The 22,415-nt window shown below is 43.2% G+C and overlaps 1 protein-coding gene and 1 long non-coding RNA gene across 4 annotated transcripts in view; both read right to left on the bottom strand.

The window, feature by feature from the left end:
- Positions 1–2,333, bottom strand: part of LOC119473528 — a 4,330-nt gene extending 1,997 nt beyond the window's left edge. Inside the window, exons 1-2 of one of the 2 annotated variants that reach the window (XR_005202748.1) lie at positions 1,116–2,333; positions 559–681 (exon numbers count right to left, since the gene is read on the bottom strand). This is a non-coding gene — a long non-coding RNA (uncharacterized LOC119473528). Of the gene's footprint in view, positions 1–558 lie in introns of both variants that reach the window. The other variant, XR_005202747.1, reaches the window with a different exon arrangement.
- Positions 2,334–4,681: 2,348 nt separating this feature from the next.
- MBOAT1 (membrane bound O-acyltransferase domain containing 1) overlaps positions 4,682–22,415 on the bottom strand; it is a 106,101-nt gene continuing 88,367 nt past the window's right edge. Inside the window, exons 10-13 of one of the 2 annotated variants that reach the window (XM_017544090.2) lie at positions 21,102–21,166; positions 18,758–18,890; positions 15,545–15,696; positions 4,682–5,830 (exon numbers count right to left, since the gene is read on the bottom strand). In XM_017544090.2, coding sequence (XP_017399579.1) covers positions 5,656–5,830; positions 15,545–15,696; positions 18,758–18,890; positions 21,102–21,166 — 525 coding nt within the window. In that variant the 3' untranslated portion in view covers positions 4,682–5,655. Of the gene's footprint in view, positions 5,831–5,968; positions 7,374–15,544; positions 15,697–18,757; positions 18,891–21,101; positions 21,167–22,415 lie in introns of those variants that run through there. The other variant, XM_017544091.2, reaches the window with a different exon arrangement.

The raw sequence follows: 22,415 nt of genomic DNA, 5'->3' as shown, positions 1-22,415 counted from the left end.
AAAAAAAAAAAAAAAAAAAAGAGAGAGAGAGATTAGGACAAGACACACAGAGGGAAGACCATTCGAGGACACAGCCGGGAGGAGAGCCACAAGCCTCAGAAGAAACCGAACTTGCTGACATGTGGATCTCAGACTTCTAACCTCCAGAACCACGACACAATGTGCTTCCATTGTTTAAGCCATGCGGCCTGTGGTACTTGGTTATGGCAAAGCTAGCCAGCTAATACAAAGTTTATCGGGAGGAGCAGAGATGAATACTTTCTTGGTTATGGACAATGAGACACTACATAGTCTCTAACAGAACCACTAACTACCCAAAGCTGTAAAAGACGCAAGTCCAGTATGGACTCCAGGAAATGGAGAACTCCCAGGAACTTCATTCCAGCATGCTGGACCTACCCCACCCGAATCCTAGAGGCTCAAAGAACTGGATCAAGCACCACATTCCAGGGAAAGCCTGGACTTTAACGGACTGGAAAATAGCCACTGGCTCATTTTTACTAGGGCCATTAGTACTGATCACTAAATGCAGGGTCCAGAACCCCAAACTCGACCCACCTGTCCAGGACGGCCCCTCTTCATTATCCCAGAGAAGCAATACTGCCGTGGCGAAGGGAATTCATTCATTCCCTCATTTGTTCAACTGATATTGATTCAATTCCTGTTTGAGTCAGAGCCTTGCTAGGTGTGAAGAAATGAAGAACCACAACTTATAGTTGTCAGGCTCCTGGCAGTCTGGTTGGGGAAGGACAAATGACACCAAGGTAATCACGACACAAGGTATTTTTGGGGATCTATGAGCAGAAGCCAGAAGTGAGAGGGACTTCACAGGAAAAACAGCAACTTGAACAGAACATTTTCTCTGTCTAAACGGCCTGCTGTCCTTTTTGCTTTGGGAAGTGCCTATTCAAAAAATGTTTTTCTTTCAGGCAGCAGAACTTACAGGTACAAACACACCAAGTCACAAGCCCTAGCTGCACGTGGAGCAGCTGCCTTCCTGAAAGGAGGGCCAGGAACCCAGGCTGCGGAGGGTGGAAGGGGAGGGATGGGTTTTATGGCAGACAGCAGGAGCCGGCAGGAGTTTTGATGAAGAGGGGCCAGCCTAAAGGGCTCACCAGGAAGAGTCCCAGGCAGCAGCGTGGAGGACTGGAGGGAAAAGGTTACCAGTGACCATGCAGAAAACTTGTCTCAGCATCTGGTAGCTTTTCCAGGCCAGTGTGCACAGAGACAGCTGCAACCTGGGACTGCAGCTGGAAATGCTGAAAGGTCATTTTGCCTGTCAAGCAGACAATAGAGAGAAAGAAGGCCCGGGATGAATGGGCGATTGATTGTAGCCAGCAACTGCTTAGACAGTGTAAATTTTAATGCCAAAAGTGCTTATCCCATATGAATTTTCTTTGTTCAAGAACAAAAGGGGCCATTGGATCCTGAGGGCCATGTGGATACAGAAAGGGCTTTTTTCTAGACAATTGTTCCCCATCTGCCTCCACAGGTTGGATCAGCAGTTACAATAACACTGTTGGTGACGCTGCGTGGGATGGGAGGCTGACGCACACCCACAGAACACAGGCTTGCAGGTCCCTAGGACACACCCACCTCACCGGGACCCTCATTTTCAGGCCTAAAGAGGGGTGCTCTCATCTGAGAAAATGTCCCAGGAAATACAGAGAGCTTCTCTGAGACCACTGTGCTGGGTGTTTTTTAGAGAAAGCGCATCTATTTCTGGGATGTACACCCCAGTGGGTCAAGAGAAGGGGCTTCCACCTGCATCTCTGCTACAGGGGTGATCTGCGATGCCCTGGGCAAGACATTAAACCACACCACCACCTCCAGCCTCAGTTACCTCAAATGTAAAAAATAAGACGAAGCCAGCCTTCCAAACCGGGCTGCATATCAGAATTTGTGGGAAGCTCATTAAGAATTCTGATTCCCAGGCATGGCTCCAAACCCACTGAATCAGAGTATCTGGGGAGTGGGACCCAGGAGTCTGTTTGTAATCAAATACCTGTGAAGGGATCTGTCATCTGTGTATCCCTAAGGTCTCCTGCTTTGTAAGATGCCCCTGGAATTAGAAATTCAAACAATAAAGAACATAGCACCATCTCCAACCCCAGGGCTAGTATTTTGTATTTCTGGAGATTGATTCTTGAGGGAGGCTTAGATTACTGCTGGGCATATCTTAGTGTGTTCTCTTTTCTCCTCCCAATGCCAGCCTAAACCAGAAACAGGTTTGCTTCTCTTTTTTAAGAGGAAATTTGTCTCCAGCTATGGTGGTTAAGAGGGGAACATTATGCAAGAGTCCAGGAATTCTCATCTTCCTTTTTTTTTTTTTTTTTTTTTTTTAATACATTTTTTTTTTTTTTTTTTTTTTTTTTTTTTTCTGAGACAGAGTTTTGATCTTGTTGCCCAGGCTGGAGTGCAATGGCACAATCTTAGCTCACCACAGCCTCCATCTCCCGCGTTCAATTGATTCTACTGCCTCAGCCTCCTGAGCAGCTGGGATTACAGGCATGCGCCACCATGCCTGGCTAATTTTGCATTTTTAGTAGAGATGGGGTTTCTCCATGTTGGTCAGGCTGGTCTCGAACTCCTGACCTCAGGTGATCCACCCACCTCGGCCTTTCGAAGTGCTGGGATTACAGGTGTGAGCCACCGCGCCTGTCCATACTTCCTATTCTTAAAGGTCTCACTGAGCAGGCTACCCACTGAGAATTTTCTTTCTCCTCAGGCCCCAAATTTCTGCTATCTTCTTATTCCACTGAGTAGTCTATGCCCAATTTCCCCGACATATACCAGCTACTTAAAATCTAGGCCAAACTTTGCATATCTGAAAATGCACTACAAGCAGCATATTAAACAAAAGGTCTTTTAGCAACACAAAGCAATCACAGACATTCCAAAATACCTTCTCATGTTGCTATCAATCACATGGTTCCCCTGAGAAGGGGGAATGGTGACCATCAGCATTTATTTATTTATTTATTTATTATTTATTTATTTATTTGAGACAGAGTCTCACTCTGTCGCCCAGGCTGGAGTGCAGTGGTGCAGTGGCACAATCTCAGCTCACTGCAATCTCTCCCTCCCAGATTCAAGCAATTCTCTGACTCAACCTCCGGAGTAGCTGGCATTACAGGTCCCCACCACCATGCCGGACTAACTGACCATCAGCATTTTAACAGCAAATCTATGTCCCCACTCGTTGCATGTTTTGCAAGTCCCCACGTGACAAGGCCAGCCAGTGGGCATTTGGAAACCACTAGACCAGGTGAGGGCTGGAGTTACTTTCAGCTTCAAAACTCTGTTCTCTTTGAAAATGAGCATGCTCTGCACCAGGCGGTGAGATGGACTCTGGAGTCAGCCAAACCAGGATTCCAACCTCAGCTCCCCCAGTAAGTAGCTGGGTGACCTTTGGCAAGTTACTTTCTACTCACTCTCACAGACTGTGTTAGGAGTGCATGTGAAAGTAGCTGTCAATAACTGTTGGTTTTGTCTTAGCATAGAGTAAGTAGCGCCAGATAATTTTAGGGTGTTAGGCAAAGCTCACACGGGCTGCACCTTCTCTAAGCAAATACCTTTCCTCTGGAGCTTCATGAAGTCATTGACTAAGCCTGGAAACCTCACTAAAGATCCCTCCAGAGGGGGAATGGCCACCCTGCTGCCCCTATGGGCAGCCATGAAAGCTCGGTCTGCTCCATTGGGTAGCTACTATATTGGCTGACAGTGAGCTGTGGCAAGGCCAATACCCATTTCAGGATGAGTGCAAGTTTAACTTCACCTGTACACGAGGCTACAGAGCAGTGCTGCTGCTTCGTGGGTAACTCTCAACACTGGAAAATGAGATCACTTTAAGAAAACAAGGAGCAGGCAACCGATCACGTTACCATTTCTGAATGCTGGGATTCTCCTGGCACTCCTGTGGCACATTCCTCTGGATCATGTCTTTCTGGGCACACCACGAACTCTCCAAGAGCAGAGAATGGGGTCTTCAGCATCTTTCACCTGCAGTGCCTCAGAGTGCCAGGCCCACGCCAGACATGACACATTTGACAAATAAGTGAATGCAGTAATTAATGGATGGGTGGACCAGAGGGGTTCAGACTAGGGAAACTGGCTGCCTGAGTGATTATATCACGTAATGTGCTTTCAGAATTCCCCCCCATAAAACAAGTCTTTATTTCAAAAACTAATTCTGAAAAGCAGAAACGATGCTTCCCAGTGCAAAAGTGACTCAAACAAAACTGTCAAGTGCAATGATGCATTAAACTAATCCATTCAATCCCTCATTCATTCAACAAACACTTACTGAATCTTCATTACAGGCCAGGCACTATGCCAAGTGCCAGAGACAAGAAGAGAAAAAAGATGTGGTCCCTGGAGGAACCTGGCATCAATCACTTCCTCTAAGCTCCCTGTGTGGTTCCCATGTGCAGTGGGGGCTGAGAAGGACCGCCTGGGAGCCCCAGAGCCTACAGAGCAACCGAGGGACATACATGTACCAGGTCTGGGGGCCACCTGCTGACTCCCCTGTTCTTCTTCCAGTTTTCTCCTCCTGCCTTCTCTCTTAGCCAGTCAGAATCCCAGACTGAATTATTCATGGCTTTTTGCAACCACTGAATAATATTCTTGTTCCATACAGTTAACTTGCAAAGTCCCCTCCCCCCCAAAAAAAGCTAGAATATTTTAGATTTGGCTTTTTCAAAAACAAAACCAGAAAACGTATTTATTTTCAACTGAAAACTCATCAATCCAGTAACTATTTATTAAATGCATCTTATATTTAGCACAACTTGGAAATCTAAGATAATAAAAACAGTTCCAACCTTCTGACTAAATTTTGGTCCTAAATTGAAATTTTTTTCTATGGTTAATTGGGTTTCAGAGGAAAAAGGATGCTCATCAGTCTCCTGTGTGTTGTTCTTTTTCTAGTGAATAAAGCTTCAGCTTTGTGCCCCAGGGCCTCACACCAACTCTGACATATAGCATCCATAAGCGTAGCTCCTAATGGTTTGACTTCTCCTCATTCCATAAGGAGTCAACAATTCTGGGCAGTCACTAGGGGGACCAATCCCCACTTTGCCCAGGACTGAGAGCTTGGGAGAGTCCTTGGCAAACCAGAGCAGCTGGTCATCAAAGCAGACACCTCTCCTCTCGTTACCAAGTTCTTCTTTCAGACATGAGGATACTTACGTTACGTACAGTGAAACCTGGTCATCAATCATGTTGTGAATTCAAAGACTTCACTGTAATATGATGATTCCACATGCTGCACACCAATGGTAATATTTACCCTTTTTGCTAGTTTGGAAGACATGCATTTTTCTTGGTCTTGTACCTCAATCTCTACCTGATGGAGACAAACTCTGACAGATCACAGGTACCTACAACCCCTTCCCCTATCCGCTAGCTAATATTCTTCCTGGGATAACACAGTAGGGTTGCCCCTAGATTTCCTTGTTAAAGTGGAGTGAGACTCATGCACTAGCTCACATCTACTACTTCTTAACTCCCACCGTCCCAGTGGAAGGACTGGAGTTTGGGTTCCAGGACTGTGCACACATGCTTTAGAGGGACAGGCACATCACTCTCACATTTCAGTATCCTAGGAGAAGCACCAGTAGGACACCTCGTGGAAAGACTCACAGCTGATGGTCTTCATGGGACTACCGTGGACTCAAATCTCAGCTCTACCACCAACGCTGTGATCTTAGGGCAGCTGGCAAATGTCTTTCTGATTCTCAGTACTATCATCTGTGAGGGGGTAAAATCCCACCTGCAAAGTTGGGAATGAAGATCAGAAATTATACCAAAACACAAGACACCCAAGGGCCTGAAATACACAGTGAAACCTTAAGTTGGTGCACATTTGTTAAAACACACACACACACACACACACACACACACACACACTTCTGGACATCAAGTCTCTACTGACACAGACAAAAAGCAATTCTTTCCGTCAGAAACATTTCCTTTACATAGAAACATATAGTTTATTCAGTAAGAAACTAATTTTTTACCATTGGATTCAAATAAATTTTCTCCTCCCAAGCAATCTGACTGAGGGCACACCATTGCAGCATACATTTTATTATTATCATGATTATTTTCCAAAACATTTAATACCACACTTCCTTCTCTCACACAGAATATTACCCAATAGAAGTCCCCGAAAGGAGCCATAACACATTCATAACAAAGATAGGAAGAAAACTTTCAACGTCTGCTTTCCACTATGATGATTCAACTAAAACAAAGCTGAATTTCTCAGCTATGAGACTGAAAAAAATGAAAATCAGCCCATGTGTACATCACGGCCAGCCATGATCATTAACACCTCCATGAAATGAGGGGAGAAAAGACAGAAAGAATTGCTTCTTCTTACCAAACTTCTATATAACTTTAAATTACTTTAAAAAAAAAAATCATTTCTCTAAAAGGCATTCTGCTTCCTTTTCGAAGCGTGAACATTTGGGTGTCTTCTCAAGACCAGCCCTGGGCAAGCAAGTGGTGTCTGTGAAACAGAAACATTCAGAAAACAGCAGCCCCTCTCCAACTCCATGTACAGGAGACTTTCTGATTTTCAACCTTGGCTCAGGTCAGAGAAAAAAGGGAAGGGTTACATTCCTTAAAAAAAAAAAAAAAATTGCAGCCTATCTGAGGGCACGTCTGATTTTCAGCCCATTCCAGAGTGCATGGTTAGTCCGCTTGGCGCGGAGAGTTTTCAGTGCCCTGAAACCATGGTCCCTCTATGGTCCTCTGAGTAGAGTTATTATGTCTGCAAACCAGTAATATCACAGGTCAGAGGGTCTGGGGCTTCCCAGAGAGCCGCACGTCTGAGGATGTTCTGATCTGGGAAACCTGTGACAAGTCTTCTTGGCACTATTCTTCTAATGCTTGGCACCAATGCCTGCGTTCCCCGCAGCCAGGTCACAGTCGCTGGAAATCATGCTGGAAGGGGCGAAAAGCCAGCAGCCCAGAATGGACTGTCTCTGCAGCTTTGGCACCTTCTCCACACACCGCCACACCACTCGAATGTCCTATAAAATATTAAAACCAATAATCTGCACATGGCCAATTTATCTGTACAAAAAGTCTTTATAAAAATACTCCCTGCACTTTGAACAAGAAAAAAATAAAGATGCATGTAAACATCGCCTCTAAGTCACGGGAGGAACCCTTGAGCCTTTTCATCTCATCTTTCGAATGTCCTGCAGTTTTGCTTGTTCTGCTTCTGTTGGAGGTATCAATCTGTTTTTCTCTTATTAACAGAGTTCGGCGTCGGAGGCTGCCTTTGCATATCAGCTTGTGGTTTCATTGGCAGAAATAGTATTATCAGGAGACTTATGACGTGCAAATAAAAGTACATGGACCTAGGAATGAAAATACACAAAAATTATATTTCAAATAAGGATGTACATGGGAACCAACACCTGATTACATCACCCCCAGCATGGCAGGTGAGAGCACTGCTTCTGGCAGTAGGAGAAGTGTGTGCACTCAGGCTTCCCTCGATCAGCTCCACAGAAATTCCCCTTGGTAGGTGAGTGGGTCACAGATGAACTGAAACCACAAAACTGGGCAGGGCGAATCAACAAGCTCATCTGTGGATACACATGGCACCACCCCCCTTCACATAACAGGCTGACCAAGAGAATTAACCCCACACCAGCCAGAGATCCCCAATATTCAAAGCCTAAGGACTCCCAAGACCAAATTCAAACCCAGTTCAGTCATGTAATATTTAATGACATTTCAGTCAATGATGGACGACATTAATGATGATGGGCCCATAAAATTATAACAGAACTGAAAAATTCCTATCACCTAGTGACGTCAGAGCCAATGTAACATCACAGGGCAATGCACTGCTCACGTGTTTGTGGTGATGCTGGTGTAAACAATTCTACGCTCCCAGCTGAATAAAAGTCTAACACATATTATTACAAAAATACATAGTACTTGATAATGGCAATGAATGATTATGTAACTAGTTTATGTATTTACAATACTATACTTTTCAATTGTTACCTTGGAGTATACGCCTTCTGCTTATAAAGAAAAATAGTTAAGTGTAAAACAGCCCCAGGCAGGCCCTTCAGGAGGGATTCCGGCGGCACTGACATCACGGGAGATGACAGCTCCGTGAGTGTTCATGTCCCCGGAAGACCTCCCGCAATGGGACAAGATGTGGAGGTGGGAAACGGTGATCCTGATTATCCTGAGCTTGTGTGGCCTAGGCTGATGTGTGTGTGTGTGTCTTAATTTTCAACAAAAAAAAGGTTTCAAAAGTCAAAAAAAAAAAAAAAAAGAAAAAATCGTACAAAAAATATGAAGAAAAATGTTTGTGTATCTGTACCGTGTCTGTTTTAAGCAAAGTGTTGTATTACAAAAGAATCCGTTTTTTAAATATTTAAAGTTTATGAACTAAAAAAGTTACTGTGAGCTAAGGCTAATTTGTGATTGAAGAAATAAGTTATTTTAATAAATGTAGTGTAGCCTAAGGATACAGCATTTATAAAGTCCACTGAAGGGTACAGTGATGTGCCAGGCCTTCACATTCACTCACCACCCACTCACTGACTCACCCAGAGCACCCTGAAGTCCTGCAAGCTCCCTTCCTGGTAATACAGGTGTATCCTTTTTTATCTTTGCCAGATTTTTACTACACTTTTTCTGTTTACATACACAAATACTTATCACTGTGTTCAAATTGCCTACAGTATTCAGTACAGTAACACGCTGTACCGGTTTTCAGCCTGTGAGCAATAGGGTATCCCATACAGTCTCAGTGTATAGTAGACTATACCATCTAGGTTTGTGCAAATGCACTCTATGATGTTCAAACAACAATGAAATTCCCTGATGATGCATTTCTCAGAACATATCCCTGTTGTTAAGGAACGTATGACTATATCCTATCCCTAAACACAACACAACTAACGCTTTAACTTATTGCTCTACTCAAGTATAAATAAAAAGTTCTTCTTATGTGTCTTATGAGCCACAAGAATCCTGATTTTGAAAATCCAGTTCATAACCCTAAAAATGTCATCTAAACTAATAAAAAAACAAGTTTTGCTTTTGATGTTTGTGGACCTCTATTGTAAAGCGTAGTATTCGGCAGTATGAATAATGTAGATAGCCAATAAATGTTGGTCATATCAATACATGGGTGTAATTAGAGACAGCTGCATCAGCACAATTGTTCCAGATACATTTGGAAAGGTTAAACTTATACTTTCCCCAATGCTTTTTAAGAATAAAGGAAAATAATTTTGGGGAGGGAGGAAAGCACAATTGATTTATGCATCATCCCCCAGTTTCTGTGATTACGAGGTCAGGCACATTAGAATCAGGTAACTCACATATGCCCCTAAACTTCTCCATCCTTTAGCAAGAGGAATGCCTCCCTGACAATGTTTATGGAACAGTGAAGAGAAGAGTGAAGAGCTCCAACAGAAGCAAACATACATGCATTCGTTTATTCTTTCAATACACATTTACTGCTTAGGACATGCAAAACAATAAACTGGTCTACAAGAAGGCATCAGCCTCCACCCCTTCCCATGTGCAAATGGAAACAAGACAAGTACACGATTAACAGTTGTTTCACCAGGGAAGGGGTAAGCAGCCCCAGCGAGTGCCTATCTAATTCAATGTCTAAACCAAGACATTACTGAGCATGGAAAAAGCGCTCCATGGATAAACACACTGGCTTAACAGGTAAAGGCTGGGATTCTCCTGGGCACACCCTGGCCATAGGTAACCCCAGCATTCAAAATCTGCACATCCAAAATATGTTAGACTTTGCTCTTGAGCTTTGCCTTAATCTTTTGTATGTGGCCAAATCTACACTGGGACAATTACATTAGGTAAAGTCCAGCTACTTTGAGCATCAAGTGGAAAAAATTCCCCTCACCTAGTGAGGTTTAGCAACCTCTTTGACCTTTCATATTTCTCTAAAACTTTAAGGAATATTTCATCTTTATATTATGGAAAGGCTCAACTAACATTTATTGATCACGTGAGGCACTGATCTAAGGACACAGATACAGAGATGAATTAGACAGGCTTCCAGCTCTCACGCAGTTTGCCATCTATGAAAGTTTCTACACAAATTCTAACATTCTGGCCAGGTCCAGTGGCTCAGTCCTGTAACCCCAGCACTTTGGGAGGCCAAGGTGGGCAGAATGCTTGAGTCTAAGACTTTGAAACCAGCCTGGCAATATAACACAACCCCATCTCTACCAAAACAAAAAATTAGCCAGGTGCAGTGGCATGTGCCTGTAATCCCAGCTACTCAGGAGGCTGAGGTGGGAGGCTGAGGTGGGAGGATTACTTGAACCAGAGGCAGAGGCTGGAACGAGCTGAGATCACAATTGTGTGACTGCACTCCAGCCTCAGCGACAGAAGAGACCCCAACTCAAAAAACAAAAATTCTAATGCTATTACACACTGAATTTAAGAAAGAGTTATCCAATTAAAGACAAAATGATGTATGTAAATTTGCTTTTCAAAGTGTTTTCACAGAAGGGCTCTTTCATAATATATTTAAGTATTCACTTGGGATCGTTTGCAATGTAAAGAAGTTAGACTGAGCACTCTGAAGCCACTCTGGACTGAACATTGTTAGGTCTAGACCTAACAACTAAGCACACATGAAATTTCAATGAGAAGCAATGAGGATATACTGGGGAAAGAACTTGCGTACAACTGCGGTTTACTGCTAGCTACTGAATTTAGTCCAAGGGCAGGAACAGATCTGGAATACAACCAGACCCACCTTGACTAAAAATCTATGCAATTTTGTTTCCTCACCAGATTCAGGGATTTTCTTAAAAGATTATGAAAACACTGTTGGAGGTGTAATCAATCTGGGATAGCTGCTGGCAACATGTGGCTGTTAAAATTCAAATTAATTAAAATTCAATAAAACTGAAAATTCGGTTCCTCCGTCCCACTAGCTGCATTTCAAATGCTCAACAACCACACATGTTGGGTGGCGAGACTCTCAGATGGCACAGAGGTAGATCATTTCTGTCATCATAGAAACTTCTACCAGACAGAGCTGACCTAGACAGGAAATTTAAATTATATAAATAACTAGACACCAGAGAAGACACTAGGTTGGATCACATAAAACAGACCTACTTGACCCAAAAAATGTCAACTCCTATTTCATCCTCAACAAAAGTGTTTTAAAAAAATATATTCGGGGTTGTTTTTAAGAAGAAGTGAAAAGCTACTTGATAATTTAATTCTCCCCCTTGAGTTCCTGCCTAAGCCCAGCAATTGTTATGCTTTAGTTGGGTAAATGCACAGTACCACTAACAAACCATTTATTGTGATCCCCAAGCAGTAGTTTGCATCCCAAATAACTTCTCCTGAAGAAATTTTTAATAACTCCACTACTGAGATTGCCATTAAGGGAACTCTGAGTCCGAAACTCAGGTTGAACATTTAGCTGTGTAAATTTTGTTACCCTCTCTGAGCTGCCACTTCCTCATATGACAAATAGGGATACTGATGCCTACCCGACTCTCTCCTCAGCTCACCTCCCTCCACCTTGGATTCTATGTTGTGCCCACGTTCATGTTTCTCTGGTCTTCAGTGCACAGAGCTTCATCCTATAGGATGGGGCTTTTCCAGGCTGTTTCCATGTCCACAGCACTGCCCACAATGCCCCGCCTCGCCCACTGCGCTCACACACACTGAGCCTGCTTCACTCTCACTGCACAACCTCCAGCACTGAGCTCAAAAAGAGGCCCCAGTGCCTAGGATGAGGCAGGTTCCTGTTATATACATCCCTAAAAGTCTATGCCATTCACTCAGAGCATGATCTCAGCGTGTATTTATACATTTGTCAATTACTCCCTGTCTTTTCCATCAAACTATCCCCCCCGTGCGAGCAGAGATGGTTTCTATATTTTGCTTTCCATTCCAGCCCCAGCTTCTAGCACAATGCCTAGCACACTACCGGTATTAAATGATACGGAGTAGAATACAGGCATTTCTGCTATAACACGATCAATATATTCCTTAAAAATCTCGTATGAGGCAATATCATAGGCTTAGAATACCAGGGCTTACAGGGAAAAAAAAATCATGTTAGAAATAGTTAACACAAAACCTAGGAGGATTCTGTAACAAAACAGAGCTCTAAAGGCAACAATTTGGACAGCTCCCGCAGACAACTCAATGGTGCCAAAGGCTGCTTCTGGGCATGTTAAAAATGCAGAAGACAAAAGGTCAAATGTTGGCTTGCGGGCGCTGACAAATGGGAATGAAATTGGAGCTGGAAGCATGTGGGGCTGCCCTGGTGGGCACAAGGAAGCAGAAGCAGTCAGAATGCCGGCTTGGTGATGTGCCTCTCTGAGGAGGGAGCCCCAGTGAAGGAAGCTCGGTTCTATTTTCTTCATCTAGGACTGAACTGACTCCTACCTCCTAGCAGCTGAACTGAGGGCTTGGTTTTGGCTAAAGATTATAATTCTCTTCCCACTCTTCTGGCTCCCCTTTTCATAGAGAAATTTGGGTATAGGCCAGGCACAGTGGCTCACGCCGGTAATCCCAGCACTTTGGGAGGCCGAGGTAGATGAATTGTCTAAGGTCAGGAGTTCGAGACCAGCCTGGCCAACATGGTGAAACCCTGTCTCTGCTAAAAATTACAAAAATTAGCTGGGCATGGTGGCAGGCACCTGTAATCCCAGCTACTTGGGAGACTGAGGCAGGAGAATCACTTGAACCCAGGAGGCAGAGGTTGCAGTGAGCTGAGATTGTGCCACTGCACTCCAGCCTGGGAGACAGAGCAAGACTCCTCTGTCTCCAAAAAAAAAATTAAGTATAAACCAGCACAGCTTTCCTGTGATATTGACATAACTTCTTATCACCTAATTTGCAGTATAGAAGCATACACTGTAACAGAATGGACTTTATTGCTGAGTGTTATATGGTTCCCTCCACCTTCTCCTTCTATAGCCTCAAAAAAATCATCCCACTTACAACTGGTACGCATAATGAGTAGTAAAAAATTCTTCAATTCATTCATGACCCCTCCATCAGCTATTGGGAATTCCCAACTTAGGAAGAAGGTGTGTTTGCATTGTTTATTTCTAAGTCACTTTTTAAAAAAATGATACTATGTTCCAAAGTTAACCAAGAAAAGCCTGTGCAACTCACTAAATAATACAAGTTAGCATTTATTGGGTACAGAGTAGATGCCAGGTACTGGCCTGAGCCATCTGCACATGTACCGCATTAATTCTAATATTCAGTACTAACAAGGTGCTCTGAGGGGAATTCTCTTCTCAGGCTCATTTTCCATTTGAGAAAACACAGATAAAAGAGGCTAACACAAGAACAGAAAACCCAATACCGCATGTTCTCACTCGTAAGTGGGCTTTGAACAATGAGAACCTATGGACACAGGGAGAGGAACATCACACATGGGGCCTGTCGGGGTTGGGGAGCTAGGGGAGGGATAGCAGGAGGTGGGAGGCTAGGGGAGGGATAGCAGGGGGTGGAGGGATAGGGGAGGGATAGCATTAGGAGAAATATCTAATGTAGATGGTGGGGTGATGGATGCAGCAAACCACCATGGTACATGTATACCTACGTAACAGACCTGCACATTCTGCACATGTACTCCAGAACTTAAAGTATATATACATATTTAAAAAAAGGTTAACAACTTGCCAAAGGTCACACACAATCAGTTCACAAGAGCGTGTGCTCAACCACTTCACTACAGTGGAGAAATACAACTAATTAAACACAACTGTGAAACAATAAAAGTCAGCAATTCGAGGTTTGCAGTTCGCCTGGAACACAGGTGTCCGGCTATAAGGGTTGGTCTCTGCTGTCATCCGCCTTCTCCTCCAGCCTCAATTCCACACACACCCCTCCACCTCCAGTCTCACCAGGGAGCCTTTCTGCACACCACTCGATCAGGCAATGCCAGCCTCAGCAGCACCCCCGCTCCTGCCTCCATTTCTGTCCTGCTCTTAGACGCCGCATGGTCCCCAGTACAGCCTGCCCCCCAGGAAAAAGAGCTCAGGGCAGCAAACTCACCGTCTGAGTTTTTAGTCAGGGTCCATCTCTTCAAAATATACTGCCATGAGGGGGCCCCTGAGTAACATTCTGAATGGCTTAAAGGATTCCTATCAACAGTGCTCATATGTATTGGAATTCGTACACTGGCGTCTCCAGAACAGCCATTTCCTCTTAAAGCTTCCATGGACATTTTGCACACTGAAGCCCCATTTAGAAGTGTTTAGGGAACAGACACTTTACAAAAGAAGACATACGTAAGGCCAACAAACATATGAAAAAATGCTCATCATCACTGGTCATCAGAGAAATGCAAATCAAAACTACATTGAGATACCATCTCACACCAGTTAGAATGGCGATCATTAAAAAATCTGGAGACAACAGATGCTGGAGAGGATGTGGAGAAATAGGAACACTTTTACACTGTTGGTGGGAGTGTAAATTAGTTCAACCATTGTGGAAGACAGTGTGGCGATTCCTCAAGGACCTAGAAATAGAAATTTCATTTGACCCAGCAATCCCATTACTGGGTATATATCCAAAGGATTACAAATCGTTCTACTATAAGGACATGTGCACACGAATGTTCATTGCAGCACTGTTCACAATAGCAAAGACCTGGAACCAACCCAAATGCCCATCGACGATAGACTGGATAGGGAAAATGTGGCACATAGACACCATGGAATATTATGCAGCCATCAAAAACGATGAGTTTGTGTCCTTTGTAGGGACATGGATGAACCTGGAAACCATCATTCTCAGCAAACTGATAGAAGAGCAGAAGATCAAACACAGCATGTTCTCACTCATAGGCGGGTGTTGAACAATGAGAACACATGGACACAGGGAGGGGAGCACTACACACTGGGGTCAGTTGGGGGGAAATAGGGGAGGGACGGTGGGGGGTGGGAAGCTGGGGAGAGATGGCAAGGGGAGAAATGCCAGATGTAGGTGATGGGGAGGAAGGCAGCAAATCACACTGCCACGTGTGTTCCTATGCAACAATTTTGCATGTTCTTCACATGTACCCCCAAACCTAAAATGCAATAAAATAAATAAATGGGGGAAAAAAAAAAAGAAGTGTTTAGGGCCAGGCAGGGTGGCTCACGCCTATAATCCCAGCACTTTGGGAGGTCGAGGCGGCCGGATCACCTGAGGTTGGGAGTTCAAGACCAGCCTGACCAACATGGAGAAACCCTGTCTCTACTAAAAATACAAAATGAGCTGCGCATGGTGGCTCATGCCTGTAATCCCAGCAACTCGGGAGGCTGAAGCAGAAGAATCACTTGAACCCAAGAGGCAGAGGTCACAGTGAGCTGAGATTGCACCACTGCACTCCAGCCTGAGCAGCAAGAGCAAAACTACGTCTCGAAAAAAACAATAAAAATAAGTGTTTAGGACTGCTTCATTCAATTCACTGCCTCCTAAGTCAAACACAGTGAAAACAGAGTAGTTTACTAGATGGCAACTGAGAACAATGGAAACTTACTTGTATAAGCTGATGGTTGGTTCAACTGCCAACATCACGAAGGGTGCCACCGTGTAAGAGACAGCCAGCTGAGTGACAGCCCAGGTGCCTGCGTCATAAACAGCCTTGAGAGGTCTTGACGAAAGGAAATAATGTCTGTAGTTGTTCCTGACCTACAAGCCAACACAGGCAACAGTAGTGAGAAGGGGCTGAAAACCAAAAACCACATTTTACTCTGTGCATACAGAAATATGCCACAGGAACACAGGCTACAGAAGATAACCAACATCTGAGTTGTATTTTCAACTACAAATACCATCAGGAGTTTTTGTTTTTAAGGCAGAGTCTTGCTCTGTCACCCAGGCTGAAGTGCAATGACACAATTATAGCTCCACTGCAGCTTCAAACTCTTGGGCTCAAGCGATCCTCCCACCTTAGCCTCTCAAGTAGCTGAAACTACAGGCGCAAGCCACCATGCCCAGCAAATTTTTCAAAAATTTTTATAGAGATGTTTTTATAGGATCTCGCTTTGTTAAACAGTAATCCACATTTATGTTTTTATAGGATCTCGCTTTGCTGCCTATGCCAGTCTCGAACTCCTGGGCTCAAGCAATCCTCCTGCCTCGGCCTCCCAAAATGCTGGGATTACAGGCGTGAGCCACCGTGTATGGCCAACTTTTCTTGTTAAAATAATAATAAAATAATAATAATACATGTTCACTGTAGAAAAATGGTCAAACAACTAAGTTAACAAAAAAAAAAATTCTTTCTTTTTTTAACACCTCCCAAAGAAAAGCATCACTTAAAAAACTTGACACACAACCACCCAAGCTTTTTCTGTTCATATGTATCACTATTAATATTCTTAATGGCACCAATATAATTTCTAGCCCATTTTTTTTCTTTAGTAATACATCATGGACCTTTTTCCATGTCAGTAAATATTAATCTCCAATATAATTTCAACTTACTTATGGAAAAGTCAGCTTGTCTTCCCATCCCATTTTGCTATTATCAATAATTCTGTGATGTCTATCCTTGTCAATGAATCTCTGCCCTGTTTCCTAGTTACTTCCCTCAGGTAATGGTAACACAAATGCTATTACTATTGCTAATAACACAAGCAGCTACCATTTACTGAGTGCTGACTGTGCCAAGCCTGTGTTAACGCTTTACAGGCTCATCTCTGGCTGATTCTCCCATCAAGCCTATGGTGTCGCATCATGATTGCCATTTTACAAAGAAACTGAGACTTAGATAAAGAGACAGCTCTTTGAAATGGAAAACGCTGCGTTAAAGGATACACTCGTTTGTAGGTCTTCTGACACATGTGACTAGACCTGCCTCTAGAAAGACCCCCAGTTTCCAGATTCAGGTCAAAGGCAGAGCTGAAAACAATGACTGGGTGATGGACAGATCAGCCCCAAGGCAGAAGATGCATCAGTGCCCAAGGCAGCCTCTCAGCCCTAAGTTCCTCAGGACGGGGACTGGGGCCCAACCATGGAGCAACGCTGAACATCAGGTATGAGATTTTACAGGGTAATTTCTAGTGCCTGAAGACACATTATGACTGCTGACTTCAACCTCCTTCTAGACAAAATAAAAACACTGTGCTATCAACTCTCTCCTCTAATTTGTTTGCAAATAATGTTTCTAGTCCATCCTAAAGAAAAGCTCTACACAAATCTGAGCCTTTACGCCAATGAGACAACAGAGCCAAAGACATCTTAGGGAATAATACTCTGGATATATTAGCAAACAGCTCTGAGTTTTATTTCTTAATTTGTCCTGACTACTTGCTCTCTAGTTTTCTTTTATAATCTAAATAGGTATATGAACAGGAGAGAAGAAAATGTCTCCTGTTTTCTATGTATAAATACATATGATACACATTTAATTTCAGAAGTGTACTAACCAGCATCAACAGTAATCCACGTTGTTCACATATATATTCCAGCACACCTTTGTGTAACTAAAACAAGAGATCCTCAGAGGAAGGACTCTTGTCTTGTTCACTGCAGTAGCCCAGTGTCTAGAACACTGACCAGCACACAGGAGGACTCCTGAAACCTTCACGGGATAAATAAATTAAAGGGTGCGTGGATAGCTATGTGGGGACTCCTGAATTCACATCCAAAATATGGCTCAACCAATGTCAATAAGAACTCTTGGCATCAGAAATAAGGAAGGCCACAATCAGAATCAAGGATCAAAATAAAATTAAATACAAAACTCCTGTATTTGACAACAAAAGCACTGAATTGCAATGACTTCTATGCATGCTCCTCTCCTTTCTGGAGGAAAGTTTTACTTTTTTTTTTTTTTTATTTTAGGTTCTGGGGTACCTGTGCAGATCATGCAGGATTGTTGCATAGGTACATAGCAGGGGGAGGGTGAAGAGAGAGGTGCTACACACTTTTTTATTTTATTTTATTTTACTTTAGGTTCTGGGGTACATGTTCAGGTCATGCAGGGTTGTTGCACAGATGCATACTATATCTGGCATTTCTCCCCATGTTATCCCTCCCCAAGGAAGAATCAATATCATGAAAATGGCCATACTGCCCAAAGTAATTTATAGAAAGTGTTATTCTTTATTATCCTGATCTACAACAAGCAAACTGCAGAACAATTAGAGAAACTACAGGCTCCTGAAGAAACCTAGAGAACCAAATTTGCAAAATTCACAAACACAAACTAGGCTAACTGGGCCGGGCATGTAAACACACGAGGTTAGATCAATGTCTGACAGACTCACTTCCTGTGGTCGTTATCTCGCTGACTGCTCAAGAGACTTAGTGAGTTATTTCTAGGCGCAGGGTAATAAAGTGAAAAATTAAGCAAAGTAGAAGCAAACTGAAGTCCTATAGTGCCTATATTAATTAATCATCATCATCATCTGTAATTAGTAGACTGTGTATGCTCACAGCCTTTAACAATTAAAAATGTTTTCATCTCTTAGGGTACTAAACATTACTCCTAACATTACTTTCGCTTCACAAACATCCTCTGTAACTATGAGCATAAAATGGTTAACCATTTTTGTAATGGCTCCTGGTTCCTGCATACTCAAGTGTTTCTCCAATGGGAAGACTCTCGCGTATTGTTTCATTTTACAAAACATCACTCCCTACTTCACATCCCATCCCCAACTCCTACTGGGATCCAACAGATAACAAGCACGCAGGCATCAGATTACTAAGGGGGAGGACCCTAGGCCTAAAGGATGCTTACCGCTCTAGCTGCTAATGTGACAAGAATTCCAGTTAAGAAGGTAAAATAGTATCCAGGGTAGACACCATGCCACAAAGCAGACAGGATGAAGGTTAGCACCGTAGGGTACCATGGGACCCGCTCATAGCACACGCTGTGAAGAAAGGAAGGAAGAAGGCACAGGTGAAACACACCAGAAACTTCTCACTACAGTTGCTGCTTCTTGGATAAGACCGCGCAGAAATCATGTGGTTCACTACTGATGGGATGCCTCCCTAACCCTCTTCAGGGACTTGCCATGCAATCCAAGCAGCCTGGACTACCTTGGTTTCCTTAAGCATTACCAAACAGGCAATTCACAGCTCAGCCTTTTAAGATGTTAAACATTTTTTACCTCCATGAACTAAATGATCTGGACCCATCACACTGTACCTGTTACAGGTCTGAGAAATCACTTTCCACCCAGCAGGAGTTCCTGCCGTATAGACGCTTACCCCACCGATGGCCTCCTCTACGGGGATGCCTAAGGAAGTTCCATTGGCATTAACAATTTTGGAATCAGGGTCTTTAGAAATGAAAGCTCTCACTTAGTAAAAATTTACCTTTCCCACCAGGCTCCTATGACATCTAACCTAATCAACACCACCCCCTTTTCATCTCTTTTGACAATGACTCCATCACAAAATCAATGTGTCAGTTATATGACCTCCTCAGGTCTCACAGCGTCCATCAGACTTGAATCCATGAATTTGCCTTAAGGAGTGACACTGTGACATTCTAACAGATGTCAGCAAATACCTGAAGGTTTGTGGCTCTCTGATTGCTTATTTTAAAAAGGTGATGGAGAATTTCCCCCAAAACTCAGTCTGCGAATTGCCAATGGCATTCTAAGGAAGCCACCACCTAGTTTACTAAATGAGAGGACCCAAATAAAAAATAAAATAGAAATTCAAACAGTTAACACCAATCCAGCACTGTATGGGTGGTTAACAGTAACCGATGTAAACACAAATTAAGCACTAGAGCTCCCTTTTCATAGGAAGAAAAAGAACACATTTGCAGAGATAAACACAGGACTGAGACCCCATTTGGACACTAGTGACTCAGTAAATTGGGAGTATTCAGTATATAGAAATAGAAATTTATGTTAAAGACATTTGCAAAATTAATTAATAGCAATAACGTTGAGGCTAAAATTGTTCAGATCAATTTTCAGAAAACATTGCATGAGTTTACTTTGGAGGAATGATGACATATTCTGTCTCTTCTCTTACCCCAATGTTTTGACCCATGAAAGATGCTGCTTATCAAAACAACAGAATCTGCTTTAAAGCATAATATTTTTACACTCTCCCTGTACTCATTATGATAAGCATACCACCAGGTAGAAGAGCCTGCTGCTTCAAGGACAGCATATTATTATTTCTATGGTAAGTAATGCTTTTAATTTTTGAACATATAGGAAAACAAAAAGGGAGAGAAATAGCCACAAAAATATAAATTTTAAAAGCATAAACATCTGGGATACCATAAAGCTTTTACTGCTGGGGTGAACACTGCAATCATCAGTGATTTGACGCAGACATTAACCTTCCCTGACATCTGAGTAACAGACTCTCCCTCTAGGTAAAAGGGAGCACAGCAGAGAGGTCAAGAATCTAATTTTGGGCTGGCTGCAGTGCCTCACGCCTGTAATCCCAGCGCTTTGGGAGGTCTAGGTGGGTGAATCATCTGAGCTCAGGAGTTCAAGACCAACCTGGCCCACATGGTGAAACCCTGTCTCTATTAAAAATACAAAAAATTAGCTGGGTGTGGTGGCAGGCACCTGTAATCCCAGACACTCGGGAAGCTGAGGCAGGAGAATCGCTTGAACCCAGGAGGCAGAGGTTGCACTGAGCCAAGATTGCACCATTGCACTCCAGTTTGGGTGACAGAGTGAGACTCCATCTCAAAAAAAAAAAAAAAAAAAAAGATTCTAATTCTGAAACCAGACCGTTTAGGCTTGTATCTATCTATTAGGCTGAGTGACTCTGGGCAAGTGACATTACCTCTCTGGGTCTCACTTTCTTCATCTGTAAGATGTTTTGGGTAATGACTCACAACATCTCATGGGATTGATGGAGGAGTAAACCAGGGCCTGATATACAGTGATGGCAGCACTCAGGAATATAAAATAAATATGCTATATTATGACCTTTTCAAATCACTGTATTTCTACTTTTTCATTTACAGAGCACAGATGTCAATACAAAACAAGAGTGTCAGATGACATTGCCACAGGCAGATTACCACTGTTCATCTACGGACTCCCCTCCACACATATCCCGGTGCCCTCAAGTAATGAGGTCCTTTTTGCTCTTCTTACCACTTTAGCCAAGTAGCTGTCTGAATATTCCAGTTTTCCAAGTACATTTTGAAACTCGTGGCAGTCTGGAAAGAAGAAAACAACACCTATCATTAGCTTTAAAAATACCCCAAGCAATGGAAAGTTCTCCCCAGTTTCCCTGGCAGCAGGTTAGATATGGTATTTCAATACTAACTACTCACAGTCGAGAGCAAATCAGCTGTTCCATCCTACACAGGACAATTTTCTGCTGTTTATTAGATCTACTTTGCAAGTAAAACTTGGCTTGCAAGGTCTCAATTTTTTTCAAAATTTATTTTCAAATTACAGGAAAACTGAAGGAACATTTTGTGGGTTTCCTTTTTACTCTGGTTAGTATTTTTTTTTCTTTTTTTGAGACGGAGTCTCGCTCTGTCACTCAGGCTGGAGTGCAGTGGCACGATCTCAGCTCACTGCAACCTCCTCCTCCCGGGTTCAAGCAATTCTCTGCCTCAGCCTCCTGAGTACCTGGGATCAAAGGTGCCTGCCACCATTCTCAGCTAATTTTTTGTATTTTTAGTAGAGATGGGGTTTCACCATCTTGGCCAGGCTGGTCTTAAACTCCTGACCTCATGATCCACCCACCTCGGCCTCCAAAAGTGCTAGGATTACAGGCATGAGCCACTGCACCTGGCCAAAATTTTTTAAGTCATCTGAATTTTATAATTCAATATTCTCACAGGGATTTGCCCCAGGAAAACTTTAATCATGGGAATTTAGTGCTTTTATGGGGACAGCTTAAATTTAATTGTCATCTTTTAACTGTGTAGCCCTCTAAAACTAGATCAATCTTGTGCAGTTAACTCTATAAATAGCTACTCAGGTTCCAATGCTTCCACTTGTTTCTGGACTAGTAAGAGATTTTATGCATGAAGGGATCACAATACAGGAAAGGAAGTAAACGGTAGTGATGCAAGCAAATCAACCACTGAGGAAGGGACATCCCCAAAATAAGCCATTACCTGGGTTTCTCATTAAAAAAAAAAAAGGTCTTATCCAAGTCTAGTGATAAAAAGCATGAAGTGTCCAGGCGCAGTGGCTCACACCTGTAATCCCAACGCTTTGGGAGGCCAAGGCAGGCAGATCACCTAAGGTCAGGAGTTCAAGACCAGCCTGGCCAACATGGCGAAACCCCATCTTCACTAAAATTAGCCAGGCATGGTAGTGAGCATCTGCAATCCCAGCTACTTGGGAGGCTGAGGCAGGAGAATGGCTTGAACCCAGGAAGCAGAGGTTTCAGTAAGCTGAGATCATGCCACTACACTCCAGCCTGAGTGACAGAGAAGACTCCACCTC

The sequence above is a fragment of the Cebus imitator genome, unplaced genomic scaffold, assembly GCF_001604975.1.
Source record: "Cebus imitator isolate Cc_AM_T3 unplaced genomic scaffold, Cebus_imitator-1.0 Scaffold165, whole genome shotgun sequence".
Classification (NCBI taxonomy): Eukaryota; Metazoa; Chordata; class Mammalia; order Primates; family Cebidae; genus Cebus; species Cebus imitator.
This window is presented reverse-complemented; position numbering and strand designations above follow the sequence as displayed.